The sequence below is a fragment of the Chanodichthys erythropterus genome, chromosome 5, assembly GCF_024489055.1.
Source record: "Chanodichthys erythropterus isolate Z2021 chromosome 5, ASM2448905v1, whole genome shotgun sequence".
Classification (NCBI taxonomy): domain Eukaryota; kingdom Metazoa; phylum Chordata; class Actinopteri; order Cypriniformes; family Xenocyprididae; genus Chanodichthys; species Chanodichthys erythropterus.
Window position 1 is genome coordinate 16,138,903 of NC_090225.1, and position 26,900 is coordinate 16,165,802.

General features: G+C 36.3%; 2 protein-coding genes across 4 annotated transcripts in view; one reads left to right on the forward strand and one right to left on the reverse strand.

Annotated features, from left to right (window-relative positions):
• Positions 1–21,613, reverse strand: part of si:dkey-192p21.6 (uncharacterized protein LOC565246 homolog) — a 36,159-nt gene extending 14,546 nt beyond the window's left edge. Inside the window, exons 1-10 of the mRNA XM_067386291.1 lie at positions 21,456–21,613; positions 21,256–21,350; positions 20,905–21,023; positions 19,642–19,760; positions 15,104–15,173; positions 13,895–13,970; positions 12,926–13,005; positions 7,964–8,040; positions 5,342–5,372; positions 4,647–4,807 (exon numbers count right to left, since the gene is read on the reverse strand). Of these exons, the coding sequence (XP_067242392.1) occupies positions 4,647–4,807; positions 5,342–5,372; positions 7,964–8,040; positions 12,926–13,005; positions 13,895–13,970; positions 15,104–15,173; positions 19,642–19,760; positions 20,905–21,023; positions 21,256–21,350; positions 21,456–21,531 (904 nt within the window). The 5' untranslated portion in view covers positions 21,532–21,613. The remainder of the gene's footprint in view (positions 1–4,646; positions 4,808–5,341; positions 5,373–7,963; positions 8,041–12,925; positions 13,006–13,894; positions 13,971–15,103; positions 15,174–19,641; positions 19,761–20,904; positions 21,024–21,255; positions 21,351–21,455) is intronic.
• Positions 21,614–22,200: 587 nt separating this feature from the next.
• pcbd1 (pterin-4 alpha-carbinolamine dehydratase/dimerization cofactor of hepatocyte nuclear factor 1 alpha) lies at positions 22,201–26,823 on the forward strand. 3 transcript variants are annotated; one of them, XM_067386295.1, is made up of 5 exons: positions 22,230–22,340; positions 24,124–24,237; positions 24,704–24,835; positions 24,925–25,005; positions 25,235–26,823. In XM_067386295.1, the coding sequence occupies exons 2-5, from the start codon at positions 24,217–24,219 to the stop codon at positions 25,325–25,327; spliced, it is 327 nt and encodes a 108-aa protein (XP_067242396.1). In that variant the 5' UTR covers positions 22,230–22,340; positions 24,124–24,216; the 3' UTR covers positions 25,328–26,823. The 3 variants fall into 3 exon arrangements, with proteins under 3 accessions (XP_067242397.1, XP_067242396.1, XP_067242395.1); XM_067386296.1 differs by lacking the exon at positions 24,124–24,237 and having other exon boundaries at positions 22,201–22,340; XM_067386294.1 differs by lacking the exons at positions 22,230–22,340; positions 24,124–24,237 and adding an exon at positions 22,351–22,505.
• The last annotated feature ends 77 nt before the right edge of the window (positions 26,824–26,900 follow it).

The following is a 26,900-nucleotide window of genomic DNA, read 5'->3' on the forward strand; positions in this document are numbered from 1 at the left end:
CTCATATATGATGTATTTTTAATAGGCTTGTATTTAATAGGAGCCAGCAAGCAAGTCAAGGGAGGGCTTTTTTTTGTGTCTTTAGCTGTAAAAGTGCTTTTCCTATAAAGTTTGATCAAAAGTGACAGTAAAGACATTTATAACGGTAAGGAAGATTTCTATTTCAAATAAATGTTGTTCTTTTAAACTTTCTAGTAATCAAAAAAATTATTTCCACAAAAATATTAAGCAGCACAACAGTTTTAACATTGATAATAATAAGAAATGTGTCTTGAGCAGCAAATCAGCGTATTAGAATGATTTCTAAAGGATCATGTGACACTGAAGACTGGAGTAAAGATGCTGAAAATTCAGCTTTGATCACAGGAATAAATTACATTTTAAAATAGAAAACCTTTACTTAAAAGTTAGTTATTTAAAATATTAATAATATTTGACAATATTACATTTTTTACTGTATTTTTGATCAAATAAATGCAGCCTTGATGAGCAACTACTTTCAAAATTTTTTTAGCTATCCCAAACGTTTGAATGGTGGGTGTATATATACAGTATCTCACAGAAGAGTACACCCCTCATATTTTTGTAAATATTTATTATATCTTTTGATGTGACAACAATGAAGAAATGACACTTTGCTACAATGTAAAGTAGTGAGTGTACACTACAGCTTGTATAACAGTGTAAATTTGCTGTCCCCTCAAAATAACACACAGCCATTGATGTCTAAACCGCTGGCCACAAAAATGAGTACACCCCTAAGTGAAAATGTCCAAATTGGGCCCAATTAGCCATTTTCTCTCCCCGGTGTCATGTGACTCATTGTTGACTCATTATTTGCCATGAGGTGCCATGTTGAACTTCCAGTGACCTAGGGTGCTTCTCAATATCCCTCCTCATCTCCTCACTCCTCCGTCCTCCATCCTATGACCCGGAAAACAATCGAGCTCAGCCATCTTGAAGGACATCTCAATTCTCTAATTGCTCCGCGAGGAGGCGAGGATCGAGGAGTGAGGAAGCTTCCTGAGGAGTTATGAGTGAGGATACACAGGTGCATCCTTTGCGGAAGTCTTTCTCATCGAGAAACGTGACGCACGCATAAATTCTCCTCCCCCTTCTTATCTGTCACAATAATTTAAATGTATGCTTTACTTTTACAGATTAAATAAACTTTATATCTCATATATTTCAACTAGGCATCTTTCTTTATTAATATTTATTATATTTTTTTAAATAACCAAACTTTAACAACATGTGGGTAGATCCCTCGAGCGCTGCTGATGACGCTTTGAAGTGACGCTAAAGGGAGCGAGGATTTATCATTTCACTTGATTCAATTCCTCCGTCCTCTCGTCTTTTCCTTGCGTCCTTCCCTGGCATCCTGGAGGGGTGGAGCTAAGATGCGAGGAAAGGAAGCAAGGAAAGGAAACGAGGATGCACAAATAAGAATTGAGAAGCACCCCAGTATGAGAGAGTGAGAGCGATAACACCAAATTTAACACACCTGCTCCCCATTCACACCTGAGACCTTGTAACACTACCGAGTCACATGACACGGGTGAGAGGAAATGGCTAATTGGGCCCAATTTGGACATTTTCACTTAGGGGTGTACTCACTATTGTGGCCAGCTGTTTAGTCATTATTGGCTGTGTGTTGAGTTATTTTGAGAGGACAGCAAATTTACACTGTTATACAAGCTGTAAACTCACTACTTTACATTGTAGCAAAGTGTCATTTCTTCAGTGTTGTCACATGAAAAGATATAATAAAATATTTACAAAAATGTGAGGGGTGTACTCACTTCTGTGAGATACTGTACACATATATATATATTTCCTGGTTCAGTTCATTAAATTACAATATACAGCTGTCATTTAATTTAACTGCAGAACTACTGTGTATCCAATAATTATACAGCAACTAGTAGAAGGGAATATAAACTACATTAAAACTACATTTACTGTACATCTAAGGTCTGAACACTTATACAGGGTGTTGTGTTGTTTTTCACTGAAGTGAAGATTTATGTTTATAACACAGGCTAATGATGGTTATGCTGACACAGACCCAGGCTGAGGTGAGAAGTCTTTCACTGCAGGACAGTAGAGGTGTGATCTACCCTGCCGGAGACTAATAATGCTTATCTGAGGAGATGCTGGCGGGGAGGGTAATGTGAGCGAGCGAGAGATTGATGGTAATCTGCACATTAGTTAATTGAAAACCTCTTTGTGGCACATACGAAGGGCCACAAGAAACAATATAATACTGATCATTGATCTAACAAATCAAATAAAAAGCGGAAACACTCCACCTCTGCACATAGAGACAGGAAGTGGTTCGGTGACTAATGGTATCTGTCAATTAAAACCCATATACACACACTTTCTATCTACAGCAAATCTGCTCTGTAATTTATCAATCAAAGAATTGACAATCAGGAATTTTGCAAAAAGATCCATTTACAATCAACAATGTAATGATTTAAATGTGTTTACCTGTAAAGTATGAAATTATGAAAAGACTATGCTAAACTGGGACTGTTTTGGTAGATAAAAGCATTAATGCATATGTTTCCATGATCACGCTTCTTTAAATTAAGTTCAAAGGAGGATAATGGCTTCAGTGGCCAAGCAGAGACACACTGACTAAAATCTTCACTGGTGCCATGTTTAAATAGATCAGTATTCAAATTATTTTCAATGAATTGTAATACATTTTGTTGCATTTGAATGCAGGTACATTGGGGGGAAATGGTTTTTAAACATCTTTCCTGGTGATTCACAGGCTGAGGTATCCAAAAGGGAGAGAGTAAATTTTGCAGTTCAGGGCAAAAACTGTAATTATATTACATGAAGTTCCATAAAATCCACTGTGCAGCTGGCATGATGAAACCCTATCTGTGATAATTGACCATTAACACCGAGCTTGTTTTTGCTCTGTGCACCTCTGTTCAACGGCCCCAGATATTACGATTGCTACTAGATCACTGGAAAGTATCACAATATTTTTGTTAACTTAGTTACACATCCATCCTGCCAGACAGCTAATACTGCTTTGGCTAATGTATGAGCACTGCTCTGTTCTGACCTGTCAGATGGTCCTCCCTGCCCTCCTCGCTTAACCCTGACAGTTCTAATGTGCTGCTGTGAGGCCCCGGATTAGACATTTTGGCTTCTTTTCTTCCATCATTAACAGGCTAATGGACTTCATTTGTAAAATGAGGATTGGTGAATTGAATATGTAACACTTTTGTATTACATGATAGAAAGGTTCACAGTCAGACTGAAAGGTGCAGGTCACTCTTTGTCTGGTATCAGTCACTGCCACCCAGAATAGAACAGCAACTGTAATGAGATTTCTTGCTTTCTATTGTGCTATGATAAATCCAATGAAATACAAGATGATGCATCATGTCAGTTCAAACTTTGTGCATGTGCACCATTGACTTTTGTGGACTGTCAATGCAAAGACACCATTAAAGTAATCCACATGTCTCCTCCGGTCTTGTAACTTCAATTTTATGAAGCAAAGTGAGTGCTTTGTTTGCACAAAAAGCATAATTTACCACTTTATGTGCAAAATATTAATCTCCAACAAGCTTTCATGCAATGTTGCTCTAGCGTCAACACAACACGTATGCGCCGTGGTGCTCACGTGACTGCTAGTTGGAGATTAATATTTTGTAAATAAAGTAAATAAACTATGTTTTTTTGTGCAAACAAAGCACTTGTGTTGCTTCATAAAATTGAGGTTAAACCACTTGGATCACATGGATTACTTTAATGGTGCCTTTACTACCTTTCAGGGGCTTGAAAGTGGCAGTTAAATGGACTGTAAATGGAGGGACAGAAAGCTCTCAGATTTCATTAAAAAGATCTTCATTTGTGTTCCAAAGATGAACGAAAGTCTTATGGGTTTGGAATGACATGTGTATAACGGTATTTTCATTTTTTGGGTGAATTAGTTCACCCAAAATGAAACTTCTGTCATTACTCACTTTCACAGGTCGTTCCACACCCGCAAGACCTTCGTTCATCTTTGGAACACAAATTAAGATATTTTTGATGAAATCCGAGAGGTACATGACTCGTCCATAGACAGCAATATAATCAACATTTTCAAGGTCCAGAAAGGTACTAAAGACATCATTAAAACCCTTGACGTGACTACAGCGGTTCAACCTTAATTTAATGAAGCAATGAGAATACTTTTTGTGCGCAAAAACAAAACAAAAATAATGACTTTATTCAACAATATATAACATTAAGGTTGAACCACTGCAGTCACGTTGACTGTTTTAACAATGTCTTTAGTACCTTTCTGGACCTTGAAATTGTCGTTAAATTGCTGTCTATGGACCAGTCATATACTGTACCTCTCAAATTTCATCAAAAATATCTTAATTTGTGTTATGAAGATGAGTGAAGATCTTACAGGTGTGGAACGACATGAGGGTGTGTAATTAATGAAGTAATTTTAATTTTTGGGTGAACTAACCCTTAAACCAATGTTAACAAATGGAACCTTATTGTAAAGTGTTACCAAAACCAATCAAATTAAATTAAATAAAATAATAAAATAAAATAAAGTTACATTACGACTTGTAGAGGGAGACTTAACAGCACTGTATGTATAGCCTACTCACAAAATCCATCTCTTGGGCTGTAGTTCATGAAGCAGAACCCGATGAGCATCAGGACGACGGTTCTCCAAGTAACCTTGCGAAGAAGCTGTAGCCATGGAACACCTCTTCTATGCATCGAGTTGAATGCTAGCACTACAGAAGTACCTATGATGAACACAAACCTTGCCAAAGGATTAAAGACCATATTACTGTCACATACAAAAACATAACGTGTCATTTCACTGTTGGACAACACTACTGATACTTATGTGTGCTTCTGGGGCATATTTTCGCCCTGGTCAATGCAAAATTTAAGTAATTCTGTTTTACTGATTTTTGTATGTCAAAAAACGAAGGAATGAGTGGAACATTGTGTATGCACAGCTTTATATGATTTTTTTTTTGTCCTTTTAAATTTCCTTAGCAAACAAACCCACAATTTAAGGCTGATGCTGCATTGCTGGGCCTTATTATGCAGGCCTTTTTTAAAGCATTCACTGGTATTACAAGCTTTATGTATACTCTCAGAGAAAGAAAGATTAATTGGCATAGGCAAAGCATTATAAATGGTACTGGGTTGGAAAAGCCTTAAATCTGAATGGTTTTGAAGGCAGATGCAAAATGTTAGACTGAAGTCCCACTCTTTTCCATATTAATCTCAAAAATGGAAAGTAATAATTCTCCATCGATTCGTTAAGTACATGCTGGCAGCTCACCAAGGCATCACAAGATCAGCTACTGTGAGACCTGTAACGTACATGGAAAAAACACATTCATGCACATGAAAACCACACACACATCTGGTGCATGTCTGTCTACAGTTGCTGGAAAGATGGCTGTTTGATTGACATGTAGTAAATGCATAAATGCATCTAATTGCTGAATGACTGACGAAATTAGTTTTATCCTCATAATCACACTTAATTGTAAACAAATGGTGTCATTTAGAGCATACTAACTGATGATAAAAGATTGTGTACCCTTAAAAACATTGTTTTCTCATTATTTTTCGATTTTCAGACAGCAATGATTTATAAATGCTCATACAGCCATGACAGAGGAGGCCTCAAAGTAATATGAAAATCCATCTGCTTTCCCTTATGATCAATACAATTCTGCTGATATGATGAAGAGGCCATTATGATCCTTAAATTGAGTTCATCTGTGAATACTCCAGGAGATGTGCTTCGTAATAGACCCCCATTAAAATTTAACATGCAACCCCTTCTCATCTGCGTCCTTTGAGGATGTTCATCCAAAAGTCATGCTGTAGATTTGAAGTATAAAATTCATGCAGAATTAAGGTGCAATAAGGCAACTTTAAATTTAAGTATTTGATATCAGTACTTTAGGTCTTCGGTAGTCTGTAAAGATTTATGATGTATCAATTTTTCCTTTCATTTAATATTGGATGCCCTTAATTAGTAGTATTTATTCAGTGGTATTTATGAAAAATTAATTAATATCTTAGAAAACATGAGTGTGTATTGCAAGCTCTGTTCCAGCCACAAAAAAAGAAACAAGAGAGAAACAAGCTATAAGGGTTGAGAATGTTAAATTTTAAAATGAAGCATTTGAAGCAAATGAAGGAGTCAAATAATTTTTTAGTAGACAAATTACAAGCCCGCTCAACAAAGAGGGGTGTTCAGAAGCAATTGAGTGAATGATTCTCGGTTCATTTCAAACTAGACAAAAGCAAAAATCACAACACCAGCAAGCTTGAAGCTGTTTTGTGAATCACATTGACTGACTCATTAAAATAAATGGATAATACAGATTCATTAGCTCACAAATCAGACATTGCAGTTCAGAAACTCTGGCATACACTACTAACGATTTGACATTTAACAAAACCGCCTAAATACGCACAAAATATTTTCCTATTAATGCATTTTTACTTTTTTTTAAACATTTGCAGTCAGTTTAGTTGCAATAAGGAGCCCTGTCACTGTAAACCCGAATATGTTGGCAAAACTCAAAAAAACTTGAGGTAATCAGTTAAAAATTTTTAAGTTAAGAAATTCACAGTTTAACCCCTTAGCATTCTTGTAAAATTTGCTTAAAATGCCTAAAAAAGCCATATTGCATGCTGTTCTTGAACCATTTGGAGTATATGCATGGTTTTGGTCTCTTTTGAAAGGTATGTGTACTGCGGGCGGTACAGTGGAACATTAACAGGTTAAGTAAGCAGAACTGGCAAATTAGCTAACTCATACATTTAAGTTAAAATTATTATGTAATCGCAACTTAAATATGTTTAGTTCTGGAAACTTGGCTAGGTTTAACTAGCTAATTCAGTAAATGCTAACTTACTAATTGGTAACAAAATGCTTTGATAGCATTAGCATAGTATAGCAAATGCTGAATGAGCACAGCAATAAACAACATTTAACATATATCTGTTCTCAAACTAAGCTCATGCTCCACTTGTCACCATGATGGTAGTCTCCTCAGATGTCAAGCTCACGGATCATTGGCTGAATGTCTGATGCATATGGCACTCTTATCTGGAAACACTTCAGGATTTTCAAAGTCATCATCTGGTTGGTTGAATTCTACAGGATGTGTCGCGTTCTTTAACGGTCCGCCTAGAAACAAATGCTGTGACGCCAAGCCCCCTCATGAAAGAAGAAAGCCGTTGTGTTAACTGTAACAACAAGCATTTCCCGGGATCAACTAAACACTGGATTTTCAAAAGTATGTGAAGTTCGAAGCTCCATTGTTGCAGTAAACTTGCGCAATGTTCTAAAATGAATAATTTATTAGATGCACACAAGTCTGTTACTGTAGAGACGTCAACTTTACATTGTCTTGCCCCTAAACATAACGCGGAACAAAACAAACTGTGACTGGTTGCATTACATGTCAGTCAAACGTTCCCTTGGGCAGTCCTTGACCAATGAAAGCTGTGATAGAGTCCAGACCTTCTGCCGTCAGTCTGGTAACCCCCCCCAAATGAGCATAGCAAAACATGCTAAATCTCCCACTTAACATTAATCTTGCACAAAAACCATAATATAACACTTTACTCTCCCTTTCGAGTGTCATGGCAAAGCATGCTGGGAAATAGAAATCCCAGCCCATTTTCAGTTAAATTTAAGTTTGTCTAAATTAATAGAAACAAGTTCCTAAAACTTAAAACAATGAAACGATTCAGATTTGTGAACTCAAAAGATAAAGAAAGTACTAAATACTGATAAAAGTTAATTTGATTAAACTAATTTGTTTAATTTAAGTTTACCCTAGTCAAACCAATTAATTATTTTGAGCATTAGGGTTTACAGTAAAAAGCTCATTCCAGATCATTATATATGTAAACAATCAGCAAAATAACGCACCATTCCATGGTGCATGCTGGAAAAACCAGTAACCTCCGCCCCCATAGTTCACAAACACCATGACAGTCAGGGAGAATCTGTAAACACAAATGACACTGAAAATATAATCAGAATACTAAAGATAGGCTAATATCCAAAAAGAATATTAAGCAAATATTAAGTTAAATAATGCTTAATATGGTTAATTATGAAAAAAAAATGTACCATGGTTTCCACAAAAATACTAAGCAGCATAACTATGTTTACTATATTTCTGATCAAATAAATGCAGCCTTGTTGAGCATAAGAGACTTCTTTCAAAAACATTAAAGGTGCCATCGAACGTTTTTTTACCAGATGTAATATAAGTCTAAGGTGTCCCCTGAATGTGTCTGTGAAGTTTCAGCTCAAAATACCCCATAGATTTTTTTAAATTAATTTTTTAACTGCCTATTTTGGGGCATCATTAAATATGAGCCGATTTATGCTGTGCGGCCCCTTTAAATCTCGTGCTCTCCGCCCACGGAGCTCGCGCTTGCCTTAAACAGTGCCTAAACAAAGTTTACACAGCTAATATAACCCTCAAATGGATCTTTACAAAGTGTTTGTCCTGCATGCGTCGGATTATGTGAGTATTGTATATTGTTATATTGTTTACATTTGACTCTGAATGAATTTGAGGCTGTGCTCTGTGGCTAACGACTAATGCTACATAGTTGGAGAGATTTATAAAGAAGTTTTGTTTATGAATTATACAGACTGCAAGTGTTTAAAAATGAAAATAGCGACGGCTCTTGTCTCCGTGAATACAGTAAGAAACGATGGTAACTTTAACCACATTTAACAGTACATTAGCAACATGCTAACGAAATCATGATATCATAGATCATGTCAGTTATTATTGCTCCATCTGCCATTTTTTGCTATTGTTCTTGCTTGCTTACCTAATCTGATGATTCAGTTGTGCACATCCAGACGTTAATACTGGCTGCCCTTGTGTAATGCCTCGATCATGGGCTGGCATATGCAAATATTGGGGGCGTACATCCCGACTATTACATAACAGTCAGTGTTATGTTGAGATTCGCCTGTTCTTTGGAGGTCTTTTAAACAAATGAGATTTATATAAGAAGGAGGAAACAATGGAGTTTGAAATTCACTGTATGTCATTTCCATGTACTGAACTCTTGTTATTTAACTATGCCGAGATAAATTCAATTTTTCATTCGAGGGCACCTTTAAACAAATCTTACTGACCCCAAAGTTTTGAACAGGAAAAAAAAAATAAAAAATCTTTACAATATCCTCTGGTCCCTCAACTGTCTCTTGTACATTTGAGGTAAACTGTATCAATATTATGGATCATAAGGCAAGAGGGTTTAGCATTTGTTTTATATATCAAAGACGAAATGCTGTGTAAGGTAATGCAACCTAAGCATTATGAATCACTCAGGAAATGAACGGTTGTCCTCTGAATCGCTCCACCCAGAAGTGCTGACTAAAGCCCTCTGCTGTAATTTATTGTAGACGTGTAACTTAGAGCAAGGAAGCCAAGCTGCAACTTATTGTGCATGATGGAACACTACATTGAATTAGCAACAGCAAGAGATGTTTTTTATTGCACGTCAGAAAATGCATGTTTGCACTACGCAGCATAAATATACCCGTGAACACGAAATTGATTTTGGTGATCAAACTCTGAGACAACCCCTCAGGTATTAAACTGACAACACTTAGATCACGGTGTTGAAGTGTGTTCTCTTTTGGTTTCTCGGTATAAGAACATACTGAGAAACCAAAGCACTGTATAGACCTTCAGATAAACTTCACTCTATCTAAACGATCTAAATTTTTCCTCACCAAATTCAATTAGGAGATCAGAACAGAGACCATTACTGCTCCTTTTAGGCCTAACCTGCTGATACAAGATTTTAATCACATGCCATCCTCTAAAGAGCACTATTAAAGTAAGCATGTCTTTGTCTTTCTTGTCTCTCTCTCTTTCACACACACTCTCTCTTTCTCTCACACACACTTTGCGACTGCTTCCATTAGTATCCATAGTAACAAAGACAAAGGTTAAGTCATTTTCAAGATGAGACTACAGCACAATGTTTGCAATATAGCATGTTATAGCCAATCATTTTAATTAAAAAACCCTCAGTGTTAGGGAGGCGTTCGCTCTTCTAAAAAAAGCTTTCCAGGGCACGTTACATATTTTATTGCTTTAAGCTTCCTTTGACTTTCTGTCATAACCTGAAAGTAATCAAAAAACTGCAGCAGACAGTAAAACAATGTTGTGTTTATGTGTTGCCTCTCATTATCAATTGTTGTTAACAAGTAATGTATTTTGGCAGTAACTCCCAGTGTATATTTGTCATTGTCATTTTATCCCATTGCTATATAGCTCTTTGTAATCCCTGAATGGGCACAATTGTGATTTATATATACTGCAGTTTTCACTGTAAAAAGCCTGAGATATCACATAAAACTAGTACAGGTAAAACTTAAAAGGGTTAGTTCACCCAAAAATTGAAAAAGTTTATCATTAATTACATCATTACCCTCATGACGTTCCACACCCGCAAGACATTCGTTTACCTTCGGAACACATATTAAGATATTTTTGATGAAATCCGAGAGCTCTCTGACTTCATACGCTCTAAAAAAGGTGCTATATAGTACTAAAAGTGGTTCTTTAGCTTGTTATCATAGGGGATCCACTTTAAGTGCTGTATAGCACCAAATCTTGGTCCTTCAGTGCTTTTTAAGGTGCTATATAGCACCACTGCCATACAAAGAACCTGTTATGCCCCTTTAAAGGTTCTTTACGAGCCAAAGAACCACTGTTGGTGCTGTTTAGCACCATTTTTGTTGAAGAAATAAAATGTGATATGGCACCTCTTATGGGTTCTACATAGCACCATTTGACAAAGGTGCTGTACAGCACCTTTAAAGATATGGTGCTACATAGCACCAAAAATGGTTCCCCTATGATTATGAGCCAAGAACCACTTTTGTAGTCACATTGACTATTTTTAAAATAGTCAATGTGACCACAGCGGATCAACCTTAATTTTATTAAGTGCCGAGAATACTTTTTATGCGCAAAAACAAAACATAAATAACGTTGTTTTTTTTTTCCATTCAATGTCTTTAGTACCTTTCTGGACCTTGACAGTGGTAGTTAAATTGCTGTCTGTGGAGGAGTCAGAGAGCTCTCGGATTTCATCAAAAATATATTAATTTGTGTTCCAAAGATAAACGAAGGTCTTACAGGTTTGGAACGACACGAGGGTGAGTAACTAATGACAGACATTTCATTTTTGGGTGAACTAACCATTTAAATATGACAAATTATTAAAACAGAGGAGTTGAATAACATAACTTGCAAAAGGACTATACATTCAAATTATGTGGTAAATGCCAAACATCAAAAACAAAACTAAACTGTTATGAAAAGTTTGAAGAAAAATGTCTTGTTTAATACAGGGTATATTTAACTAATTGGGTACCTTTTGAAGTACATTTGCTGTTAGTGTAACTTATCAATACAAAACCACCAATGTCAATTTGTAATCACAAATATGAGGAAACTGGCTGCAGGCTTTTGGCTGGCGAGATTAAAAACCAAATCCTTTTTAAAAAATTAAAATGCAAACAAAGTCTACGGTTATACAATATATCATGTTGATGGCATCTGATGAATTGAGGGCGCTGTTCTTCAGCTCTGAGAAAAACCGTAGCCGCAACAATTTCACCAGGGCGGTGGGCAGATGACAGATGCTTCTGTCTTCAGCAAAAAGTTTTGACTCACTGCTGGACAGGCCATATTTCATGTTATACAGCAAGGGAGTTGCAACACTACGGTCTTTCTCAGGGTTGGAAGACATCTACCAACATTATTAAGTTCCATGTATAGCCAAATCAGGGATCCCATGTGAACTTTTCACAGTGTTGATTTTGTTTTGGACCTGCAAAGCTCTTGTGAAATATCATGCATTTGTTGCAGAATCTAATATTACCTCGACATCATGAATCAACAGACCTGACAAGCCAGCTGTGATGTCATCCTCTGAGTCTATATGTATGAGATGATGTCTATATCATATTCAAAATCAGCACTCTAGTTCCAGATTACAGAATAGTAAGGCCGGCATGAAGGAAACGGTGAAACAACGAACCAAAATCTCCAGGCACACTGATAAAACCATTAGGCTTAACAAAGAAATGGACTGTTTCATATCCAAGAGCAAAAGCAGGTTTAGACTGAGTGGAACATCTGTTTTTATCAGCACTGTGGTTTACAAGGAATATCATTATGAATGTGAATGGAGCATTTATGAATTGTGCAAAAAGTTCCACATAAAAAGGTGGGAAAAGCATAATGGTGACGAGTAATTCTAAGAACCATAAAAGCTTGGTTATTCTTACTGTCAGTGATTGCTATCTGAAAAGCACTTTTTGCAACACTCATGGATTATCCATTACACAAATCTTGATCTGGGAAGTCATATCCTCTCCAGCTCCAGATCTACAGCCTGCTGAATATGTGCTGATATGATGCTTGTATTATTACATCAATTACTGGGAAGTGAGAGGTCAAAGCCACAGCAGCTTCCTGTTTCGGGAGAGGCGTGCTTATGTGTTTGCCCCCAAGCCACTATCAAGCCCTGCTGGGCTTCCCGATTAAATCACATCACCCTTGCTCAACAGCAACCCACTGTTCCCCACCACAGAAGCAAAAGATATTAGAGATGATGCCTAGAGCGACCACCATAAACAATGGCTCGAGTGAGTTTATGTCCAGTCTGTGACCCCTCACAATCTCCTTAGTCTCATAATACATTCTCTGAGTGAATGCAGCCATCAAGTCGATGACAATTGATAAATATTAAGTTCCTAGAATTGAGGGAGCTCAACGGGTTCAAAATTAAGTTACCATTTTAATCCAAATAAATGAAAATTATTTTTGCCACATACCCTCGAAATGTGTCCAGTGACTTCAGTCTTGATGACTTTGTTTTGCTTTTGTCCACACAATGTTCATTATTTGCCTCCTCCTAAAATAAATAAAAAACAAAAAATCTTGTATGAATTTTAAGACAGTCATTTCAAAGTTTACTAAGACATATCTGTAAATAAACTTTTATGTCTATTTATAATTGTTTTAGTTATTCTTAATCAGCATGAATACAATTTAAGCCAAGAATGTTTTAATAATATACTTTATATTACTGTAAAATTTTATATATATATATATATATATATATATATATATATATATATATATATGCTAATTCCTTTTTGATGGATTTCACTGCTATCATAACACCATATGGTGAATGGTAACATTTTTCTTTTGAAAATGAAAGAAATTCATGCTCCCTAAACAATAATATAATATCATATATATTTAAAGATAGTTGCACATAACTAATGAGTAATGATTATGATGGGTGTCAAATGAGAAAATCTAAGATTTCTGGATTGAGAACTCTAAATAAATTTAATTGAAAAATCAGTTGTGGCTTTGCCCATGTTTGGGTTGCATGAGCAGTCTCAAACATGTTTGGAGAGCATGAATAGTTCCTCTCATTTCCAAAGGAAGACGTTCCCATTCACCATATGGTCATGCGATGGCAGTGAGATCCATCAGAAAGGAATTAGCATTACCCTCTTCCTGCTCTGGCTCTCCAAACAACTGCATGATAGGCTGCAGACAAAGCTAATCAAACTTTCAGACCAGGACAATCAAACAATACCTCAAAAAATTAAACTATATCCACTACAAGGTTCCATATACGTCTCAATGAGCCATTTGCATTTTAGATGTGATCATCCTGGAAATTGCAGATTAGGGATGCTATGAACTAAACATAAACAAATGCACAGTATTTGATGCATAACATCTGTTCCTATTGTATGATGCATGAACCGTTTTGCCCTCACCATTTCCATGGAGTTTTGAGACCTGTGACAGCAGAATAAGCAGATACGTTTCCTTAGCCTCTGTGTACAGCTGCATCTGAAGAGGTATATAACATTAATGCAAAATCAACTTTAACAAATGTTGTGTTAAACATAAAAAAAATGTTTACATACACTACCATTCAAAAGTTTGGGGTCAGTCATTTTTTTTAAATGTTTTTGAAAGAAGTCTCTTATGCTCACCAAATTTGATAAAACAATTAAAATAGTATTATTGTTTTCTGTTTGAATTATGTACTTTATTCCTGATGACAAAGCTGAATTTTCAGCATCATTACTCCCGTGACAAACTGGCCCTGAGATAAACAAACACTGCGTGTACATCCAACACTCTGCCCTCTTAAGAGTACTTTTAAGTATATCATGTTTGTCATGCCTCAAATGTCCTTTAGTCATTTTAGTCTTCAGTGTCACATGATCCTTCAGAAAACATTCTAACATGCTGATTTTGTGCTCAAGTAACATTTATTATCAGTGTTAAAAACAGTTGTGCTGCTTAATATTTTTGTTAAAGTTATCGCTGTGTCCGAATATGCCTTCTTCCATACTATATAGGCAAAAACATTATGTGAGCCAAGTAGTATGTCCGAATTCATAGTATTCATAAAACAGTAGGCAAAACGTACCCCGATGACTTACTACTTCTGCTGAGATTCTGAAGTGCGCATTCAATGGACACTTTAGTATCCCACGAGTCCACGGGAGAGCATTTGTCAATGTAGGTGAAGAGACACAACTGATGCCAACATGGCATGACAACATGGTGAATGTAGAACATACGAATTTCATTCATTCCACACAATTTCATATTATAGAATGTACTTTTTCAGTGACTGCAAAGATTTTGGACAAAGCACAATACACTTTTTAGGATTCTTTCAAGAGCAGGATGTTCAAAAGAACAGCATTTATTTGAGACAGAAATCTTTTGTAACATTATAAATGTCATTACTGTCACTTTTAATCAATTTAATGCGTTATTGCTGAATAAAAGCAAAGTCCCTTTATGATGTTATAATATAATATACCTTTAAGTGTTATTCTATAGTCTTTGATAAAAGTAATAATTTCTAAAAAAAAAAAAAAAAAAAAAAAAATCCTACTGACCCCAAACTTTTGAATGGTAGTGTAATATCAAATTTGAAAGAGAAAAACAGGTTATATTGTTACCTGAGTATACAAGGCAAAGAGGCCCAAAATACAGTCACAGAAGCCAGAATTGAGAATGCCGCCAGCAGCGCTGAGGAATCAATATTAAATACATAAATACTTGTTTTTTAATATTTAGCAAAAAGGATCCTGTGAATGATCCTTACAGTCTGTTAAATGAAATAAAAGTAAAGAAAAGTAACTGAAACATGATCAGTTTCTATGATTTTCTCAGCCTTCGCTCTGAACAGCCTCTGTCACCCATGCTATGCCACAAGGGAGCTCTCAAGAATCCAGCAGTGTCCTTTTATGTAATCTGAAACCAGTCTATAGGCGTACAATCAATCTATGAAACCCTAGCCTTGGGTCTCCAATGCGGCCATGTACTGAGGCAATATTTTCACAGTGCATGATGGAATGGATCATATCGGCTGCCAGAGGCCATCCTCCATGATACTGACTGCTTAGGGGAAGGTGTAAAACAGGAAGCAATAATGTGTCATATTCCAAGTATTTGGAAGCTAAGCTACAGATGTATTTTTTGGGTATGTGTATACTGCAAGATAAAATTGAAAATCATACTGAAGTGGGAGCAGGAGCATTTAAAATACTTTCCATAAAACCAAATTGAATTCAACATTGTTACATAATGCTTACGTAAGTCTTAAATTGGAAGCCCACCGTTTATCATCTTTAACAATCAAAACATGGACAACAGCCCTCACACAGAACATCATGGCTAATCAAATGGACACGTTACACCCGGTGAGCTCAAGCGATCACTGTTCGATGAGACAGTGGAGGCCTTTTGTGGAAAAACAAACAAAGAAAGGACCATTTGATCAAAGTGTGAATACACTTGATGACACGAGGGGAAACACTGAAGCTGTGGTGATACTATAGTGACGACTGAGTTCAGGAGCCTGGACAAACTGGCCCTGAGATAAGCAAACACTGCGTGTACATCCAACACTCTGCCCTCTTAAGAGTACTTTTAAGTATGTCATGTTTGTCATGCCTCAAATGTCCTTTAACTTGAGAAGTCAAAGAAGCTAACTGGTTGCTACTAAGACAACTACAGAAAACAAACTAACATCTTAAAACAGGTCATTTAATTTAGCATTTTTGTGTATATGCATGTTTAGGGCTGTCAAAGTTATATTTATTATATTTAAGGCATTCATTTTAAATATAATTTGATATTATTATTATTATTGTGAGATTAATCAGAAATAATGAGATTCATCTTTTTTTTTTTAAATCTATTGACAGCACCGGTTTTAACAGTAAGAAATAAGAACCTAATCTGCATATAGTTTTGTGGGGTTAAAAAATTTGCTGGTCTATTTTAGGGCTCTTAAAGTTTAACTTGTAGGCCTGGTTTCACAGACAGGGCTTAGATTAAGCCAGGATTAGGCCATAGTTCAATTTGGACATTTTAAGTGTTATTTCACCAAAAAATTTAAATAATGTCATTAATTACTCACCCTCATGTCGTTCTTTTCCCTTTGAAAAGTAACATTTTAAACAATATCTCAATGAACACAAAAACAATTTCCAAAATTTTGGAAATATAACAAATATAACATCTGTTTAACTTATAACATGAAAGTAAGGTTAATAATATAACTTATCAGTTTTACTCAAATTAGGGTGATGCAAAAATGAGTACACCCCACAAAAAACTACTACATCTAGTACTTTGTATGGCCTCCATGATTTTTAATGACAGCACCAAGACTTCTAGGCATGGAATGAACAAGTTGGTGGCATTTTGCAACATCTATTTTTTTCCATTCTTCAAGAATGTCCTCTTTTAGAGAGGATGGAGAGTGATGCTCAACTTGTCCCTTCAGAACTCCCCATAGATGTTCGATTGGGTTCAGATCAGGAGCCACTGAATCACTTTCACTCTGTTCTTCTTCAGAAATCCAACAGTGGCCTTAGATGTGCGTTTAGGATCATTGTCATGTTGGAAAAGTGCAAGACGACCAAGGGCAAGGAGTGATGGTAGCATCTTCTCTTTCAGTATAGAGCAGTACATCTGTGAATTCATGATGCCATCAGTGAAATGCAGCTCCCCGACCCCAGCAGCACTCATGCAGCCCCACATAAGGACACTGCCACCACCATGTTTCACTGTAGGGACCATGCATTTTTATTTGTATTCCTCAACTTTGTGACGCCATACAGTTTTGAAGCCATCAGTTCCAAAAATCTTGGTCTCATCACTCCAGAGTATAGAGTCCCAGTAGTCTTCATCTTTGTCAGCATGGGCCCTGGCACACTCTAGGCGGGCTTTTTTGTGCCTGGGCTTTAGGAGAGGCCTTTTTCGTGGACGGCACCCATGCATGCCATTCCTCTTCAGTTTACGCCGTATTGTGTCACGAGAAATAGCCACCCCAGTTTGGCTTTCTACTTCTTTAGATAACTGCAGTGAACTTGCATGCCGATTTTCTTCAACCCTTCTCATCAGAAGACACTCCTGTCGAGATGTTAACTTCTGTGGACGACCTGGACGTCTCTGTGAGATGGTTGCAGTTCCATCTTTTTAAATTTTTTTTACCACTTTTGCTACAGTATTCTGACTGATAAGTAAAGCTTTGCTGATCTTCTTGTAGCCTTCACCTTTCTGGTGTAAAAAATTATATTCTTTCTTGAGACATATCTCTTCCATGTGGTGCCATTGCTGACAGCATGAATTGGGAAGGGCTTTTAACACCCTTTTATAGTCAACTGTCTGCTGGACACCTGTGTAATGAATATTTAGACTCACCTGTGGTTGAATTCTACCCTACAGTGGTTCTACATTAATATTATAAAGCGACAAGAATACTTTTTGTGCACCACAAAAACTAAATAACGACTTTTCAACAACATCTAGTGATGGGTGATTTCAGAACACTGCTTCAAAGCTTTCTGAATCATCGCTTAATAATATTAAGGTAGAACCACTGTACTCAAATGAACTGTTTTAAATATGTCTTTAGTAGCTTTCTGGATCTTGAGAGGTGCAGTAACATTGCTGGCAATAGAGGCCTCACTGAGCCATCGGATTTCATCAAAAACATCTTAATTTGTGTTCTGAAGATGAATGAAGGTCTTACGGGTGTAGAACGGCATGAGGGTGAGTAATAAATTACATAATTTTCATTTTTGGGTGAACTAACCCTTTAAGTAGCTTTTATAAACATGCCTTAGAAAAAAAACATTTTAAGACAAAACAATGGCACAGACATATTTTATGATATGCCCGTGCAAGTTGCTTTCAGCTCAAACACGCATTTTACTGTAGGACTAGTCTTAAGCTTTGTCTGTGAAACCAGGGGTTAAATCTTTCTTTCTAAAGACAGGTTGGATATCATGAGATTAATCACAATTTTTTTAATCTATTGACAGTACAGTAATACATATTGACCTAATCAACAATAAACAACAATAAACAATTACAACATGAAAGCTAATTATTTAATTTTAGAGCCATGTTTTCTTTGTAATATCACACATAATATTTTATGCACACAGTAAAAATGGGTCTGTAATGTATAGCTGAAAATATATAAACATAAATTATATTTTAAGAAGGCGGTCATCATTTTTGGAGATCCATGGCATCAAAAAGTATAAAAACCTTGCTGTAATCAAAAGCTACCAAGCTTCCTTAAAAAACAAGTTTTGTAGACAATTGTTATCATGTATTTATTTCTAGTGAAAAGTAATACAATTAATGCTGATCATCACTGTCTAATAATTCTCAGTAAATTGTCCTACTTTTATTTCACAGTAAATTATTTAACACTAATTGCTTAAGCTGCGAATCAGCAACATTTAAATGTACTCTAATTTGCACAGTTCAGTCTAAATGTTAATTAGTATTTAAGGTTAAGCAGACCAATTACTGCATGTTTGTATAATTGACTGCTTGTATTCATCACAGACCCAAGACTGAAGTCAGAGTTTCAATTTTTCAGGCCAAGACAGGCTTAAAATAGTGGGTAGTGCAATTCAATTGAAAGCAGCCTGATTTTTGTTAATTTTGTTCAGTGTAGCCTCATCAGTTCTTCTTAACATCTGCTGATCACTAGCACCATCACTTAAGTTGTGAGAGCCCTTTGGAGCTGGAGTGTAATCACCAACCCGTCCGGCTAATGGAAGCTCATCATATAGCCGGGAGTTTAGTCACACTGGCCATATATCTGACAGATAATGGCTACTTGCCCTTAAAAGTCTGATCTACAACATAATCTGCACTATTGCAAAGTAGACTGCACATTATGGAGCGTGGTGCTTTCAAAACCCCATTATGCTTTAATCCTTCACGCTCCTCTAATGTATTTCCTACAATGCTCCCCTCCCGGGGCATCTTCCAAAACAAACATGGCAGAAAAGCTTTTCTTTGAGCTGTTTTTTTTTCAAGAAACGAGCAGTTCATCGGATCAATACAGTCTCATCTGACTCCTGGGATAAGAGAAAGGCACTTCAATGCTCAACTTTGGAATACAATACATGTCTTTTGGTGACTTATTTAATGTTTTTACTTACAAAGTATGTATACTTACGCAGGTATGCATTATTCGGACTCCTATCCACAGTGAGAGAACAGGTTACATCATTTAGCAAGCCAGGCTGCCTCATCCAGAGAGAATAATGGCCAGCTTCCTCAAATGTCTGACTCAGACTAGGGAGGAGAAATAATGTCATCAACATGTAATAAAACACTGATCCATCCATCACATCCTTATAGTCATGATGACGGTTATTGAATTTTTTATGTTTTGTTTAAAAAGCTTTCCTGTTTTTAAATGTTATTTACATTTTCTGTTACACATCATCACCATCATTTCCAGATTCATGAATTTGTTGTTTTCTTGTTAACCATAAATTGTTTGCTGACTGATGTAAGTAACCTGTCATGTAACCGTTTATCTAAAGTAGTCCAAAAATCAACTTTCACTTTATATTAATTAAAATCAAGCTGATTTATATATTTTATCACCAATATTTTAGTATTTTCTGATTGTATTGTATATATAAATGCCTCTTTGTACCAGCATGAAGCAAATTTATAACATAAACAGTAACATACAAGAGGCTGAAGGGGGCCATCTAGAGGGCAACAGTGAAAACTGCAACATTTGAACCCATTTCACCCTTTTCATCCCCCAAAATGTGCACTATAAGACTTTATTGATCGGCCTGGGAATGACATAGTGGCCAGCACGTTCTTTGGGGGAGAAGGTAAATCGATAACTGCTCGGTCTGGAAAGGGACCTCGGTATCGATCTTAAAGAAGCCCAGGACTAGACCTCAGCCATAGGGTGGGAGAGATACTGTGACTTGTCTTATGAAATCAGACACCCTCGACAACCTATTTGAAAATGGCCCAAAACTTGAAGACTGTTTGAGGCCCAGGTTGTTTGTAAATATCACTATGGTTTCCTGCTTCCAACATCCCAGCTGGGGGAGGACCACAAGCTTTGATGTCTTAATGGTCTTTTTCATCATTATTTCAGTGTCAGCTTGTTAACCCCAAAATGCAGTGCGATCAATGCACAGTGAGGAATTCTCCAAAGAGCAGCACTAAAGCCAGGCCATATTCAAACACATGCTCATAAATAGTCTCACTGGCTGCTATTAGGGCTATATATATATATATATATATATATATATATCTCTTATGTAAGGTCCTTCTGTACCATTTTTTAAATAACAGAGTTATTTAAGACCTCTCAATTAAAGAAAAAAATCATTATTCAGGATGATGTTAAATAATATATTCACCATAATTAGCAAGTTGAAGTGTAGTTCAAGGTGATTCCTACCTGCACCGAGTGCTGTTTCCATCTACAGGTGCGATTCTTAGAGTCAGTGTGAATTGTGTGCTCACCACCACAGAAATATTGTGACCATTCCCAACTGTGGCAAGGGGCTGATTAAGACACTGTAGAAGATATAGATATCTGTTATTGAACATTTATTTAATATAAGCCATTTTTGACAGTTCAAGCACTACAGATTAGTATGAGAAATTATATAAAGATTTATATTGGTCACAAAACTCAACCTGGTTGAAAACTTCATATTATCAGTGGAACAAATTTATTTATATTTCTGGCAGTACAGAAAATGCTTTAAACACTCATAAGTCACAAGACAAAACAAATTTGAAATACCTTATAACAGTAATCTGAGGTGTAGTAAACAGTAATGTTGTACGGAAGTTCATTATGGAATGTTAGCAATGCCTGATCCATTTTCAGCATGTAAACTAAAGAAAAGGACAGAGGTGCTGAGATTGCAGTATCCTAAATACAATACACTTATTTTATCTATGCACATTTTAAACAACTTGAGTATCATAATTTTGACCTACCTTGATTACGTCTTTCACACATGCCTGCTGAGAGAAGAGTAAAAAAGAAAACATTCAAGATCTTGATTATATTCATTGTTGATTCCAAATCTGCTGTATTTTTTTCTTCGTTTTGTGTAAATGAAAATAAAGAGAGCTCAAAGATCACTGTACATGTGATAACAGTGATCTTTGAGATGTGTTGGGAGTTTTATTACCAGAAGACACCACAAGATTCCCCAAAGATATGAGGGTTAATTGACTAGGAATAGTAGGCCTATGTAACTGCTAGATAAAAAAGAATGGAGAACACTGCTAAAATCTTCATGTGTGAGGATGATACTTCACAGTTTGTACTCTGTCATGTTAATTATTCCGTTTTACTGTGTTGTTATTTTCTGAAAGTGTGTGACCCTGGTTGAATCCTTTAACTTGACAGGGATAATTTCCCGTTGTGTCGAATTCAGACCTTCTCAGGCATGAACAGCAGTCGTTACAATTAATATGAAACGCGCACATTGACAAATAAAATGGCTCGCATTTTTCTCGGACAGATGCTTGATGTTATAAGCCATTGTTTGTAACCGGTTTGTCTGTATGAAGTTTGGAACATTTTTGCTGTTATAATTTGTTAATGGTCTAATTATATTCTCTATGTTTTCACACTTATATTTTGTTCAGGCGTCTGTCAGGGCAGCAGCAAGAGGGCCCCTATATTAATATTAAATAGAGCGTGCTGACGTACCTGGCAACTATTCAAAAGCGTCCAACACGAAACTTAGTTAATATTCATAAGACGTCCCTTCACCATAGTAGGAGTCGTAAATTCGGGCTCTGGCCACAGGTTGAAATCCAGCTGCTTGCACGAGACCATATCAGCGCTACACGCACAGCACTTCCAACATGGTAAGAGAAAACATAGAAAAAAAGTTGTATTTTTTTGTACTCTTATTGCTTGTGGATTAACAACCACTTTATAGTCTTTGCATCTCTCAACTTTGCAAATAAATGCATAACATTGCCACACAAACGACAAGCTTCAATTACGTTATATTGGAATGGGCTGAACAGGTATCGTGATATTTTTATATTAAGTCATTTTTAAAATCTGACGTTTTATTTTCGTATTATTCGAAGTTTTTTTTTTTTTTTTTTTTAGACAATCGAGTATGGGTTTTTGCAGATTTCGTGTTTTGCCTTATAAAATCGTTCATGTTGTTATCATTAAGGTCTTATTAAGGTCTGATATTAATTTGATAGAACTGTCATGGTTTTACTTCGTCTTTGTCGTGCCGTGTCTGTTCGTGCAGCAGCATTAGTTCAGCAGATTACACTGTTGCTAAGAGACCTGTTGATGTCAGTCTGCTTTATCTGTGTTTGAGCTTCATTGTGACTGACATGTGTTTGCACAGGCTCTCTGACGCAATATACTGATGGTTCCTTCAGGGACTAAAGTGTGTGGATAGTACAAAAGAAAATGAGGACACAAACAACTTAATTTCCCTTTCATTCAATTAATAGTCCATAAAATGTATCACATAAGCATATAGAGAAAATATAGAAAGCCTATATTTTCAAGTTAGTTACTATTTTATAAATGCATATTCAATATATTATAATAGTATCTTTTTATTCTTTTTTTGGGGGGTAACAGACATGTTTAAAGCTCATGTGATCTTTACTTCAAGGGGAAAGGGGAAGGGTTAAGTTGCTTAGGAATTTCATTGCCCTGACCACATGGTGGAAGCTCTTAAAATTGAAAATGCAAGTCATCATTGTTTCCATATGGGGCTCACAACAACCAATCACAGTGCTTTTTTATGAAACATCCCCTTCAAATGGTTGCTTAAGAGTGTGTTTGCAAAACTATTAACAAATAATGATCCGAGTATGTACATGTACAATTGAATACAGTACTATTTAATTTTTATAAATAATTTGTGTTATATATTACCAGGCAGGTATTTGATAAAATATAAGCACAATATATAACCACTTCTTTGGTTGCAAAATAATATATGATCAGTCCTCTTTAGATAACCATTTTTCATTTGTGGGAAGCTAGCTATTGTGCAATATTGTGAAGCATTAAATGACTTTTAACAGTGAAGCAGCGCCAATACCAGCAGTTAAACGCCCAAACGGCATTTATTATTATTGGTCATTTGTATAATAGATTAGCTACACATTTGATTATTCTATTTAACTCTTCATTGAAATTGCAGCCGTTCATCTGGACTCCTGTAATGCTTTGAGTCTCGCACAGGCCAGGTATACGATCTCATACTCACAAACTCGTCATTCTTGGTCATTAGACAGAGGCGATCACTAATATTCTAGACACCTTACCCACTTTGCTCATTCTAGAATACATTACTTGGTCCCCATAGATCTGAAGCATTTTGCAGCATTTTCTTAAATACCAGACCAAGATGAAACCTCCTCCAAAGGAGACATGAGTTAATGGGAATTAATTATTAACTATTAATTTGCATGAAAGACCCTGTGAAAAGGGCACACCCACCATAGAAAGCAAAGTATCTCTAAACTCTTAAAACCTTTTGGTTTACCTCTGTGGGGATGGGACCTTTGTACCAGTCGCGCCAAGACATTTCAAGTGATACCAAACATGTATAGTGATGAGATAATTGTTCACATTAAACCATATAGATTTTTGGGTGAATTTCAGGTCATCTCAACACGGACAGGAGAGATGGGGGAAGAGGGGGTGAAGGAAAGGAAATGTAGATTAAGACAATACTGAGGTGTGATCGAGTCTCAGATGGGGATGCTAATTTTGCAAGTGAGAGTTCAAATGTTAATTTCCTTTGTTTTCTGAGAGTAGCCCTCTCTTGGTCTTACAAAGGCTCCCCACACACTGACACTTCTTCCTCCATGCTTCACTGTGGTAGAGATGCATTATTATTATATTTCTCAGCAGATTTTCAAAGACAACCACTCTGATTCATCACTCCACACACAACTTCCCATATCTGCCAAAAACTTCATTCTGTCTTTGATGTTTTTCTGAGACGGCAGTGGCTTTTTTAAAAGTAGTGCATTTGCTTATATTTTGCTAATTTCCTGAGCAATAAATTGTGGTTTAGACAAGTTAAAAACTTAGTGTTTTGCCATTTTGGGCTTGGCCAATTTTTTGCCCAGGAGTGTATATAAACAATTTACTTAGAGATGTGACGTGCTTTGTAACATTCATTCTTACAAACTACAATTTAACATATTTTCTAACCAGAACTGTTTTAAACACTAAGGCTGGGAAGATTCAGACTCTTTCTATGGAGGAGAGGGAGCACCTCCTGCCCATGATGAGGAATGCTCAGTGGGTGGAGGTGGTGGGGAGAGATGCCATTTACAAAGAGTTCCTCTTCAAAGACTTCAACCAGGTAATAACCTATGTAAAAGTGCCACTATTTAGTGTTACATACTACACAACTCCCATAGCCTACCCTATGACATGCTCTTTTCACTTTAGGCTTTTGGGTTCATGTCCAGAGTAGCACTACAGGCTGAGAAAATGGATCATCATCCCGAATGGTTTAACGTGTATAATAAGGTAAATGGATAATAAGGCTAATAATTAGTGTAGCATTTTTAATAGTTGATTGGGGGTCTTGGCTGTAATTAAGTGCATTAGTGCTTTAATAAGAAAATATTATGATGATGTTTTGTAATATGTACTGATTAATTGTTAATAAGACCAGGAATGTGTATGAAGAAAATAAATGCGGCCAGTTTTGATTTCATGTTGACTGTGTCCTGTCTGCCTGTTTTCTCTCTGGTAGGTTCAAATCACCCTCAGTACTCATGAATGTGGAGGACTCTCACAGCGTGACATCACCCTCGCAACCTTCATAGATCAAGCCTCTGTCTTCTGAATGGATCCTATCGCTTGACAGCTTGTCAATCAACCCGTGTAGCCTGTAAAACTGGATCAAAAATATTGTAAAACTTCATGTACCACAGTTATCACCATTTCAGTTTTGACTGTGTTGTCTGCCTGTTACACTTGATCTTTTCCCAATAAGTATTAACAGTACAGTCAAGACAAAATTCATATTTTAAATCATTTCACATTCACAGTACATAAAAGTACAACAGATCAGAGATGAGAATTGCAAGAACACTAAAGAGACCGGTGAAACACTATTACATTACTGTGTTCTATGTCTTTTTTTAAACTAAATGTACAGTGCCTTTATTTGCATTTGATCCAATGATGACATGATTAGTGCCTCAATGAATTGTATTAAACTGAATGTTTGTCAACTTTTGGGCATTGTGAAATCAATGTATCATCTGTCAAAAGCACTTTGGTTATGCTTCCTGTATGTAGCCTTTCTCCACTGCAACTAAAAATGCATATTGTCTGAGTAGGTTCTACATTTGATGAAGATCTTCACGACTGTTAAAGCACAGTGCATGCATAATTATTATGCAAGTTGATTTTCTGATCATGTTTATTTTTCAGTCACATTTTACCAATTCCAAACTACATCAATCTTCATAATTACTATGAATTTTGTATTTAATCATTCATAAGCGATTTATAATTGTTCATGAAGGCTGGAAATGAAAAATGCCTTATATTCAGGTGTGCATAATTATTAGGCAGGTTTTCTTTTACAGGCAAAATGAGCCAAAAAAAAGAGATTTAACTCAGACTGAAAAGTCAAAAATTATTAAGTGCACATGAGGAGGATGCAGTACTAAAAATGGCAAAGTTAAGGCATGACCATTGGACAGCGAAGTGCTCAGTGGGTCAACAGGGTCAAACAAAAACAGGTGGAGAAGAAAAAGACACATTTACTGCAAAATAATTAAGAATTAAAGTCAACAATTAAGTGTGAAACCATCAGGAACCCTTTAGTCTCCAGCGCCACCATTTTCCAGAACTGCAACCAAGCTGGGGTCTCCAGAAGTGCAAGGTGTCAGGATCTCAGAGACTTAGGTTAGCTAAAGAATCCTAAAAAATGGCCCCACTTAATAAGAATCACAAGCTGAAGTGTTGTAGAATACATGAAGACTGTTTTTTAATAGACAGACATATTGAGAGTGACTCTTGAATGTCAAGCACCACATCCTCTTGTACCACTGTTTGAAAAATTCATCTTCCAGAATGTTCTCCAAGTCCATTTTGCAGACATGGACTAAAAATGAACTCCCAAAACTTACTGCCAGATTCTGGAAGATAAATGCAAATAGCATTTTTTTTTTTTTTTTGAAGAAAGTAAATATACTTATCCAAAAATATTGTGTCAGGTCAATAGGAAATGAATACGGGTCAAATTGGCCCCCTTTATGCATTCTAGGGTTAAAGTTTAATTTTTAACTTGTGCAGCATTTTAGAACACTGAAAGAGACGCGATTGCATTGGTCAAACACGTCAGTCGCAATGAAATTTCAAAAAAGGGGGAAGTGGACAGTGGCTTGTGACAGTGGTTCTGGGTT

Bases quoted from the DNA above. Each gene is read 5' to 3' on its own strand.
- pcbd1 (XM_067386294.1), top strand. From the start codon at position 22,443: ATGCATAACATTGCCACACAAACGACAAGCTTCAATTACGTTATATTG. The intron at 22,506-24,703 runs GTATCGTGATAT...TTAAACACTAAG, and splicing joins TATTGGAATGGGCTGAACAG to GCTGGGAAGATTCAGACTCT. The intron at 24,836-24,924 runs GTAATAACCTAT...TTTTCACTTTAG, and splicing joins TCTTCAAAGACTTCAACCAG to GCTTTTGGGTTCATGTCCAG.